The 11811-nt window shown below is 46.6% G+C and overlaps 1 protein-coding gene across 1 annotated transcript in view; it reads right to left on the bottom strand.

The window, feature by feature from the left end:
* LOC125933103 (pecanex-like protein 2) overlaps window positions 1-11811 on the bottom strand; it is a 77981-nt gene that overhangs the window by 42687 nt on the left and 23483 nt on the right. Inside the window, exon 2 of the mRNA XM_049645983.1 lies at window positions 572-681. Coding sequence (XP_049501940.1) covers window positions 572-681 — 110 coding nt within the window. The remainder of the gene's footprint in view (window positions 1-571; window positions 682-11811) is intronic.

Raw genomic sequence — 11811 nt, 5'->3', positions numbered from 1 at the left:
AAAATAATAATAAAAGGCACAATTTAAAGGGAAGATAGTATATTTCAAGTAAAAATAATAAAAGGCACAATTAAAGAGAAGGTAGGAAAGTATATTTCAAGTGACTAAGATTACTATTAAATATATTTTAAAATGTGGGCACAGCCCTGTTTGGAACAAAAAAAAAAAAACAGAACGAACTGCAAACCTTGCAGAGATGCCCATCAAGTCTCCACAGGGTAAACACCTAGCGATTCTGCTTCACGGGCCCGGAAAGGGTCCTTGTTGAGGTGGGAGCTGCCCACACAATTCACCCAAGGGAAAGTCAAAAGCAGCACTTGGGAGCTAACAGCCCTGTGTCCCTGGCACTGTGCGTTTTACTCCAAAAGCAAGAGCAGAGGTTAAATGTTCACTAAAAGTTGGTGCTTGATTTCCATTAGTGTTTGGCCGGTCCTGCACCTCTCCTGTCCTCGCCGGGTGGTTGGCTGCGTGAACAGCACAGGAGTCCAGCCACCATGCGGGCCATGGCCCTCTCGCCCCTGTGACAAGGCAAGGGCCACGGGAACTAGGCACAGCGGTGCGTGTTACTCACAGGAGCACTGAGGGGTCACTGCTCTGCCGGCTCAGATGGTAGGAAAGCGCGACCAGGAGGCCACAGAAGGCTGAAAACAGCGCTGGGATGTGCTGAGTGCTCCACGGTTCCTGAGGAAAAGACATCAGATGCCAAGTCATTCCAAGGAGTGATGCAAAAATCAACTCGCTCTCTATAGAACATGGAGGCACGCATCCCCACGGTCCAGACAGATGGGCACGGTGTCCCGGGATCGTCACTGGCACCTGATGGCCAACATGGAAACCAACTCCGATTCTGACACATGCCAGGGCAGGAGTGGGGGCGTCTCAAACTACGTGTACATGTTTATGAGAGTATATTTCGTTCATCTTTCCTGAGAATATTTTTTACTCAATCTCTCCTGAAATTTAGGACTTAGAAGATGAACGTTAATCATGTGTTGCCTCTTCTGAATTCATTTCTAATGATAATGACAAGAACTGTATTTCCTAGTGTTTATGTAACCGATGGTGTAAAAGGAACAAGACAGGGAAACACGCCTTAAGAGATCAACTAGTGGACTGAATGACAAACTAAAGACAGTCCTCCTCGAGAAAGAGAAGAAAATGGTTTTAAACGAAAGGAGCCAGGTAGTCAGGTTTGATGTGATAGAAACACAGACACCAGTAATCAATACGCTGTCCTCAGGGTGGAAGAAAAGAGCATAGGCCTATGTGTTCCCACTGTGAGCAGAGTGGGGACCCGGGACCCAGCTCTCTTTCCGCCCATCCCTGGCACCCTCTCCAACACAAACATCCACAAAGAAACCTTCAGCCTTTCAGGGACCACCGACAGAATCTACCGGTGCCTTCCAAAAGCTGAATCGAGACCCAGACTGCAATGCTTTTCTCTCAAGACACTGATCCTTTTTAACTCAACAAGGCTGTGTTGATCATTGTGCATAAAATAAAATACACAAACGAATGATTCAGCTGTGTTCCTTTCCTATCTGGGACAGCTGAGATGTGAAGGCCAAGCTATCGCCTGGCCCTTGGTGGAGGGAGCGGTTTCGAGTCCACAGGCCTCGCCTTCCTGGAAGTTAAGCTGCACTGTTTTGTCTCCCCCCATAGTGAGGGTCTAGAAGCATCTGGAAGGGAAATGAAGACAGCAACCCTGGGGGAGCCGCTGAGCCGCAGCTGGACAGGCCAGAGGCGACACTGACCGGTTCCTCCCCCGCAAGCCTCGCGGACCAGCGCCTCTGTGAGGCTCTGACTTTCCCAGCGTCCTGAAGGCACCGAGGCAGCTTCCCTGATTCCCTGCAGATGCCCACCCCACCGACTTGCCCTGCCCGGAAGCCCGGGACCTCTGTTCCTCACTGCTCCCTCTGGAGTTTCCTTTCCGCAAAGCCCTGATTCCTGTGTCCGAGGGAGGGTGGCACTGCCTGGGTCCTAACGCCAGCCCCGCCCTCGCACCCACAGAGTCCCCTGACTGCACTGCATCCCCTAGATGGAGGAAAGGCATCCTCTCCTTCCGCTGTCTCCTTCCGCCGTGCCTATAGAAATGCTTCTGCTGACATCTTAAAAAATAAAAAAAAAAGCCCCCCCCCACTATCTCTATCCCCTCCTTCAGCGCACCCCGGCCTCGCAAGGGACCCGTTAGCTTCCTCCACGTGGGGCACCTCCCCGTGGGGGCAGCAGCTTTGCACAGGGTGGGATTCCAGCTGGGCGAACCTAGCTTTGAACCCCAGCGCTGCCACACGTGAGCTGTGAGGCCTTGGCTGAGTTACTCAACATCTTTGAGCGCTGGGTTCGTTTCCTCTTCTTTAGAAAAGGAAAAGAATACAAACTCAAGGGTGGCTGCAAAGGGTACGCGTCTGCGCCCTGGGCCATTTTTTAAAGCTTTTGACACAAGAGGGTTCAATGCAGCCCCTACTTGGTGACTGACACCCAGCGCCCTGAGCCAGAAAGCTGGCTATCCTGAGAGATGCTTCCTCTCCACGGTCCCGAGTCAGCTGATTTTCACATCGTCCAACACCTGCCCAGGCCTCCCTTCCTTTCCTGACATCCCACTGGGTAAGCCTCTGCTGTCTCTCTCCTTCCAGCTCTACTGCTGATAGCTTCATAATGGGGGGATCAAACACCCCACTCCACAGACCCCACAATGTGTCTTCCACATAACAAGAAAATCACCCTCCTCACCTAAAAGAGCACATCGCACTATGGCCTTCACTCAGTATTTTTCAATGATTCCTCATTGCCTAATAAATCTACTCCACAGGAGGCTACATAAGCCAATTAGGATCTGACCCTAGCCCATGTTTGCAGCCTCGTTCCTCCCATTTAGAAGATGCACAGCAGCGAAGTCATAAAGCTATGTTGCCTCCTCCCAAATGCCTTCACACACAGGGCTCCGTCTGTACAAAGGGCTCTCGTGCTCTGACCCTACTCCACTCTCCTCTACCTGGCAAACTCCTACTCATGCTTCAGCACCCAGTATAACAAGTCCCACCTGCTTGGTGCTGCCTCCCTGCTTCCCGGGCAGACTGGAGCCCTCCTCTGTGTATCAAAAACACCTTTAAATACTTCTACGTCAACACTTAAGATATCTCACTTCTGTTATCTGTGGCCATGGGTAGGACTCGCTCCCTCATCTCAGAGCCACTGAATACAGTTATGCTTAGAGCAGACTCCGAGGGGGGTGGCTTTTCATCTCTAGTTCCCCCATTCTGGGCACAAATGTCAGCACATCAATGGATCTGTGAGTGAGGGACTGCAAGGTTTCAGTTTTCATGATTACATCGGCCCCTCTTCTATGACCTGTGTGGGAAAGAATCTTCAGCAAGAAAAGAGGGTGAAGAAATTAAGTAGCTTAGATCAAATGTGGACCTGGCAGTAAAGTGCCACCGGCATGATTGGACTAGCGGAGAAAAGGGGATTCTTTGACCTTATCGCTCATTTTTCCTTCAAACAGCGGCCCCAGTGACAGAAAAGTTATTCTGAAGTTTGAGAGTTTTCTTCTTCCCTAAGAGTCCACCCATGAAACATTCATCGGCTCCCCACCCCCCCCCACCCCCCACTATGTGCCAGGCATCGAGGCGCACGCTCGTGAGGAGGACAGACACGAGGCCCCGGGGAGGGAGAATCCTGCGGTAAGGTGGGACAGGCAACTTGACAGTGAGGGGCCAGGTACTCACAGAGCAGGAAGCAGAGGCTCCCGGGAGTCAAGGGAGGGGCTTTTAATTGCACAGAAGAAACACAGGAGAACGTGGTCCCTTCCCTGCAGAGCCTTCTGGACAGGGCAAGCTCTCGGCTTTTTGGGTACCTGTGTGTGTACTCCACGTGTCCTCCTCGGCTCCCTGCTCTGGCCGCCCACCTGGGGCTTTATATTTGGCTGTCACCAAAACCAACAACAAAAAGTTTTCCGAAAGGGAAAAACCTGCTAAATTCCGTTTCCTTCCATTGATTCCTCTGCACTTGCCTATGCTATGTATTTCATTCACAATTTTGTGACGGTACAGGCATTCCTTTTACATGCAGCCCATAAAAAATGCTGGGGGAAAGAAACACTCTGAGAAGGATTTAGCAGCCATGACCATGGAAATAATCGTCACTGCATGGAACAGAGGAAAGGTCAAGGGACAAGCAAGCACTGGAGGGATGATGCCAGCTCATCACTTCCTGGAAGACGTGATTCTGCGGACTTCTCCACGGCTCAGCTTCCTCCTCTGTGAAAGGTGACAATGTCCCCTTTCTTGACAATGTCCCCCGTAATGACCTGATCTGAAACAGCCTTGCTCACTGCCAAGGGGTATGTCAATGTTAGTTTCTAAGTAACTGGAAAAGAAGGAGCACCCGTGACGGATGGTCTTCACAGACAATTAAATCTGGACGAAATCTATTTAAACAATTAAGTTTACCTACTTTATCTGCCCCCTACCCCTTACCTAATCTCATTTGTTCTGTACTTAATTAAATCTCTCCAGTGCAAACATAAAAGGTCAGTATAAGGGACCCTCCCTTTTCACCCGCTGAAACAGCAGTTGGTACAAAAGCAAGTGGAAGGTTAAAATATCAAATCAGAAACAGTGGCGTAGGAGGTAAGCCATGTCCCCGTTCCTTCTACGTCCCAGCATTTGTCCCAGTCTGTGATTGTGCATCTGTGTAAGTGACTGTTTGATTGCCCTCTGATCCCCCCACTGGGCCTGGCCCATTGACAGCAGGAACTCATCTGCTTTAGCCCAGCATGTTCTGAGCACCTTGTGCAGGCCCCTGGCCCTGAAAGACATTTAATAAATATGTATAGAACCAATGCACTGTATCTGAGCAACTGTTGCTTCCTTATTACATAATGCTGGCCGAAGGAGGGGAACGACACAGATCTTTTTAGGTACCTACAAGTACACGGGAGGTCCCTCTTCTGCAGGGCACAACAGTCACTGTAAGCATGGACTCTGGCATCGGGCTGCCACTTTGGTCCTAACTGTGCTGATTATTTACACTAAGACCCTGGGCAAGCCACTAAGCCTCGGTCTCCTTATCGAAGAGAATTTCACAGGGCACGCCCCCTAGAGTTGTTGCAAATAGTATATGAAATACTACGTGTGAAGTACTTGGAGTGGCCCGCATAAAATGCTCCATAAATGTCTGCTTTTACTACAGGCTTTACGAAGTCACTGTCTCGGTCCAGTCGCGCTGCTCTAACAAAATATTGTAGACTCATAAAGAGCAGAAATGTATTGCTCACAGTTCTGCAGGCTGGGAAGTCCAAGATCGAGATGCCGACATATTTGGTATCTGGAGAAAACCTACTTTCCCTTCAGAGCTGGCTCCTTCTTGCTGTAAGGGGTGAGGGGGTTTCTCGGGCTTCCCTTATAAGAGCATTAGGCCCGCTCACGAGGGCTCCAGCCTCATGACCTAAGCATCTCCCGAAGCCCCCACCTCCTAATACCATGACCCTGAAGGCTAGGATTTCAACACATGAAGTTGGGGGGAACATGGACATTCAGACCATAACAGATACGTAACAGGACTGAGAACAGCAGTAAAATCGTATTTTCTGAAAAAATTAAAATTGACCTTCAGTCGTTCTCCAGGAGGCAAAAAGAACAATGGGATTTTGTAGATCCCGTTTATCCTTCTGTTTCTACAAGGAAAAGAGGAACCCCTCTGCAAGAAATGAATCTGACCTTGCCAAGATGCGACACTAGCATCCCAAGCTTCACGGTCTGAACTGACGGGTCACTCTATGACTTGAAGCTATTCTGTGCCTTCTGGTCCTGTGGCAGTAAACATCTGTATTCACTCCTCCATACATGTGATTTCTTTTAAGCATAACTAATGACTTCAGGCTAAACTGTCAGACATAAACAAATGGCAGTGTGGCCACAGGGGTGGGATGGAAGGAATGAATATTTCCTTCAACAGAGTAAAAGGAGAGAGATGCCAGAATGGCATAAGTGCTCTTCCCAGAACAAGGGTGGGATGGCAAGAAGTATTCATATTCCAGGCACTGATTTGCATGTTTTCTGCCTCAACCTCATATCTTCACACAATTGTGTCTTAGAACCTGGGTGTCCCTGCACTTGGACAGATTGCAAAACGCAGACTGCTTGGATCTCCCTTGGCTCTCTACTCCAGGGCTTAACCCTGTTCGTATTGGCAACAGTGATAGATAAAAAAAAATAGACAGATACAGATTCCTCTCTTGCTCTCGCTCACTCTCACTATATACACATAGCTACTCAGTAACTTGGATATCAACATGAGTTACTCTTTCACGTGCAGAGTGCCAAACTATGCGAAACCATGCCATCTTTGGGAAAAATTATTTTAGATCTGGATGAGATCTCAGAGCTGAGCCAGACTCACCCCTTCAAGGTATTGATCAAGTAAGAAGACAAGAAGAAGGGAAAAGACTTACCCAAGGCGGCAAGACTAGGAGGAAGCCCCTAGTTCATTACCTTAAATGTTTATACTGCTAACTGTGCAAAATACCAGCATATCTCATACCTCCCATAAAAATGGTTAGTATGCTTTGCACAATCACTATCGATCATAAGTTCCTGGCTTTACAGGCTGTTTTATTCATTTATTCATCCCCCAGTCAACAGTGCTGGACATCTCTTGAGGTAACTGCCTGGTTCAGGGCTGGCTATAACACACAATACCACAAGCGCCTAGAAAAGTGCTCTGGGAGGAGCTCAGGGGAGCTCATGGAGGACCGAGAAAGGAACTGGGGTGCAAAGGGCGACAAGGAATGAGCGTGAGTGGACTGGGCTCCAAGCCATGGAGGGGTGCCATGTTTCCAGGCTGCACGGACCGGCTCCCAGGCAGGGACCTGGTCACGCTGCAGGATGGGTACGGCTGGGTGTCACTGTAAAGATACACAGGAGATTACAGGGATGGATTAAAGAAGGGGAAATCGTGAAGCTTGGAGGAAACGCATGGAAGGGAAATGACCTTTATGGGTCTACCATCCCATAATTCTCGACGCTGGGAAGAGAGGCATCTGGGTGCCATTGATTGAAGATCAAACCAGAGGAAACGCGTTTCGGCATCAGCGGTGGAACGTGAATATGATTTAAGGAAGAACTTCCTGACACTGATGATTACAGCAAGTTACAACTAGGGAAACATCAGCCTTTCCTTTTCACACATTACTTTAAAACACAGGTATTCTCCTTGGAGAGTGAAGGCGTAAGCGTGCCTGGAAGGGAAGGAAGGAAGAGAAGCTTACTGAAAGCTTTCCTTTTGCTTTTCTCGCACAGAACATGGTCCTGCTTAACAGCTCCACAATCTACCACACGCGCGCGCGCGCGCACACACACACACACACACACACACACACACAACTAAATAAATTGAACATAAGAAGGAACTCTTCAGAATTATTTTACAGAATTAAGGTGAGGGGTCAACAAGATAAACTACCTTTGTCCCATTTTTATTCCTTTCTCCTGTCCCCTTGCTAATGACACCCCCTGTGTCCACCCCCCGGGGCCCGCCCTTCTCTCCCTGCCTAGTCTCGCAGGCAGGACTGCCCTGCCCTACCCAGCCTTATCCTGCCCTGCCCTACAGACGAGCAAAGGCCAGACGGATGGTGGCTTTCCTCAGCATCGGGAGCATTCGGAGCCACATTTCTAGAAGGATCTGAGCTTGTCGAGTCACAGATACAGTAAGAAAAGAAATGGGTCTGAAGAAGTTTTTACTTTACTCTTTATTTGGGGATAGAGACGGGAATATTGACATTTGAGGGAGAAAAGCGCAACTAACCTGAAGAGGGCTTTTGAAAGAAAACCACCAAATGCACTGTGTTTTTTTTCTGCAGATGAGCTCAGCTGCATTTCCAGGAAGAGAAGCAGAAGGGAAGAGAGGAAGTACAGACTCACATTGCTAATGGACTTCTCTACATAAACTTCTCTATTTTAAACAGATGGGTATTAGTCCTGAATTTTATTTTATAAATGTTACTTTTATTATACTCACAGACACAATCACACATATGTACATGGACACACAATACATATATATATACGTATAAAGATTTTGAGTGAGATAAGGTTTTAAACAATCTATCACTCACTGATAATGAAGTATATACCATGTGACAGTTTGCTTAAAATTAACATCCCTAATTGCTTGGAGATGTGTCTCAAGGGCGCCTGAATTGGGAATGATACGGATTGATGAGTGCTGGTTTCCTAAAACTCCCACAGGTTTTGAAATATTTTTATGAGGTAGAAATAAAACTGTCTAATAGTCCTACAGTTCTGTGGTAGATTTCACATGCATTTGGGAATTCTTTTGATGAAACGCACAGGGAGCTTCAGCTTCTCTCTGAAGGGAGTCTTGGCTTTCAGCCTTTTTTTTATTCCCCGGGAATGTTAGACATCTCTACAATGGAATTTACAGAGAAGATGGAGGGCTTAGTTATAAAATGAATGCAAACAGGCCAGGTTCTCACTCTGCTAAGCCCTTCATTTCAGGCTCACACGCTTTCTTTTTTAAGGAAAAATGAATGAATTTTTTTCTTAGTTCACTAAATATCAGGGCAGTTGCAAGATCCAGGCTTTCATACTTCCTAAAATAAGAATTAGATCATAACACTTTGACTCTGATATCAGTCCTATTTTTCTAGGTCTATTTTTGACAAGAATCTCATCTTGAAGTAAAAGGAACTCTGTGCCCCTAACGTTCCAGAAATTCGGTAAGATCAGCTATCTGGCACTGTGTGCTCTATTCATATGGCTCACAGGCCACCATGGGACAGGCACTTGTGAGCCTGCCCGGGACATACTCTGGGCTCCCCCTCCCCCCGCCCCGCCCCTCCAGACTGGAGCTAAGCCCACAGCATCCCCTGTGGATACCCTTCTCCTATCTTGAACACTCGGTGTCCCCTCCCACCCAGAGCCCCCCACTGAGTCTGATTCCTAGTAGGTAGTCACTATGTGCTGAGTAAATAAATAAATGATCATACTAACAAATATGACAAGTCAGACTTCACTGTCTACTAAACGTAGATTTTTCTTATTTCACATTCTTTTTCATTTTGGTGAAAAACATTATATGTTTGTGATTCAAGAAAATATTGGAATTCAAGAAACAAAACAGATGAACATAGGCGAAGGGGAGGAAAAATAAGATAAGATAAAAACCAAGAGGGAGGCAAACCGTAAGAGCCAAACAGAGAACAAACAGGGTTACTAGAGGGAGGTGGGTGGGGGATGGGCTAGATGGGGATGGGCATTAAGGAGGACACTTGTTGGGATGAGCCCTGGGTGTTTTGTGCAAGTGATGAGTCACTAAATTCTACTCATGAAAGCAATACCATACTATATGTTAGCCAACTTGAATTTAAATAAAATGGGCGGGGGGGGGGGGAGAAAATATTATAGTTTTAGGAACAGGCATAAGGAAACATGAGATCATGAGCTAGCCAGACTGACAGGTGCCATTCATCCAAACCTATCCATATCAACATAGATAAATATAAATAACACACACACACACACACACACACACACAAATATGTATGTTTTCTGAAAAATATTGACATTTACTTTCCTTCTCATACCCTTCTTCTCTGTTACCTATATTTATTCATTCCAAACGTTTACAGAATTCCTTTTAAGTAATGGTGATTTTGCATCGGATATAAAAAGAAGTGAATATAAACGACAGTCTGTGATTCTGAGGGGCTCATGGTCAAACTGGGAAATGCTGAAGCATACACACACACAATCAAAGCCACAGCAATAGTTCTTAGGTACTGAGCAATGACCTGATGGCACACTTCACATGTATTATCACATTTAGTTCTCAGCACACCTTAAAGTTAAGTGTTGCTCATTTTAAATAAGAGAAAACAGAGGCTTACATTTTACTAGCTGTTATGGTATCTGTATTTTCCACATAGAACTGATTACATACAGAAGCAATAACTAATGTGTGAACACCAAAAACACAACATTGCCCACAGAATGTCGCAAGAGAGAAAAATATCCTCCTCCTGGCATGGCCGGGACGAACACAGTCTTCCATGGCTACTCGGATCCCTAGGATCCACACTCCAGGCCTCATATTTTCTTTTCCACACACCCTCCCGTCTCCCCATCACTCGAAGTTGGATCCTCTCTGAATCCTACACACCCTCCCCTCTCCCTATCACTCCAGACTGGACCCTCACTGAATCCTACACACCCTCCCGTCTCCCCATCACTCCAAACTGGACCCTCACTGAATCCTACCAATACTCATTTCACTGCCTTTCCTGGACTTGACCATTCCATACTCTGTGCCTACGACCGAAACCTCAGGCCGGATCTCCACTCGACTATTGCAATTCCATTTTGAACAACTGAACTATCATTATTCTTCCTCCAGTTTTCCCCAAATCGGAGTCAAAGGGCCACTGTCAAAGTCATCCAACCCAAGTTTGAGGGTCATGACAATCCAGTGGGAACTGGGTTTACAGACCAATTATCCTTTTTTTTTTTTTAACTTCCTAGGAAGGGCAGTGTGACAGAAAGCACTAGCTGACTACCTAAGCAATAAACACGTATTTCTCCCTTCTTCCCCACAAGCAATAACCTCCTTACTGGTTGTTCAGACAGCTAAAAGGCTTGTGATTTCCCCTCCCTTGCAGCCAGAAGTGACTTGATTCTAACCAAAAACATAATCCAAAGTCCAGTGTAATAAAAGGCAAATTACAACTTGGATTTCATTTTCAAACTTACTATTAAACATTATCACCATTAGGTTAATCATCATCCTAACCATCAACTACTTATGCTAACAATAGTTCCCTTGTATTAGTTTTCAACTGCAGTGTAACAGGCTGCCACAAACTCAGTACCTGAAACATAAGCTTATGATTGCATGGGGTCCATGGGTCAGAAGTCTTCAGGCAACACGGCCAGATCCTCTGTTTGGGGTCTCCCCAGGCTGTAATCACGGTGTGGGTCGGGCTGCGATCTTACCTGAGACTCGGGGTCTCCTTCCAAGCTCACTAGCGTTGGCAGAATTCAGTTCCTTGAAGCTACATGACCAATGTCCTCATTTCCCTGTTGGCTCTCTGCTGAGGTCCACTTTAGCTTGGGAGAGGCCATTCTCAGATCCTTGACTTGGGGCTCTCTCTGTTAGCAGTTCACAACATGGCTGTTTACTTCTCCAAAGCCACAGGGCCGGGACGGGGGCGTCTCCCGGCTTCTTCTGGCTCTGACCTCGAGATCTTTGAAGGGACTTGGCTGAGTGTCTGATTAGATCAGACTCATCCAGATTACCTCCTTTTTGATTTAGTTAGCTGATCAGGGGGACTTAATTACATAGGCAAAATCCCTTTCAACTTTGCAGCTAAGGTAACCTAATCACACCCTGTCCTATTCACAGGGCTGGAAAGGGGATTAGGCACACCAGGGGGCAGGGGTCTTGGGGCAACTTTAGAATTCTGCCCACCACACCATTTAATGAGAACCCTTGAGCTAGGCACTTTATATACATTACCCATCTAATTTCACTTACTTCTGACAACTTTTATATGAGGCAGTTATTTCTAATCCACTTTACAATTGGGAAAAAAAACAAACCAACAATGTGAATTAGCCACATGCCCTTGGGCAAATAACTTCAACCTCTCTGCTTCACATTTACCACCCAAAATATAGAAATGCTATTATCTTCCTCATGTATCACGCAGGGCTATAATAAAGGGCAAATGAGAAAACACTTAGGAATTGATTTTGAAAATTAAAGTCCCATAGACCTGAAGGTATCTCATAAGCC

This window comes from Panthera uncia, chromosome D2 (genome assembly GCF_023721935.1).
Source record: "Panthera uncia isolate 11264 chromosome D2, Puncia_PCG_1.0, whole genome shotgun sequence".
NCBI classification, from domain to species: Eukaryota; Metazoa; Chordata; class Mammalia; order Carnivora; family Felidae; genus Panthera; species Panthera uncia.
This window is presented reverse-complemented; position numbering and strand designations above follow the sequence as displayed.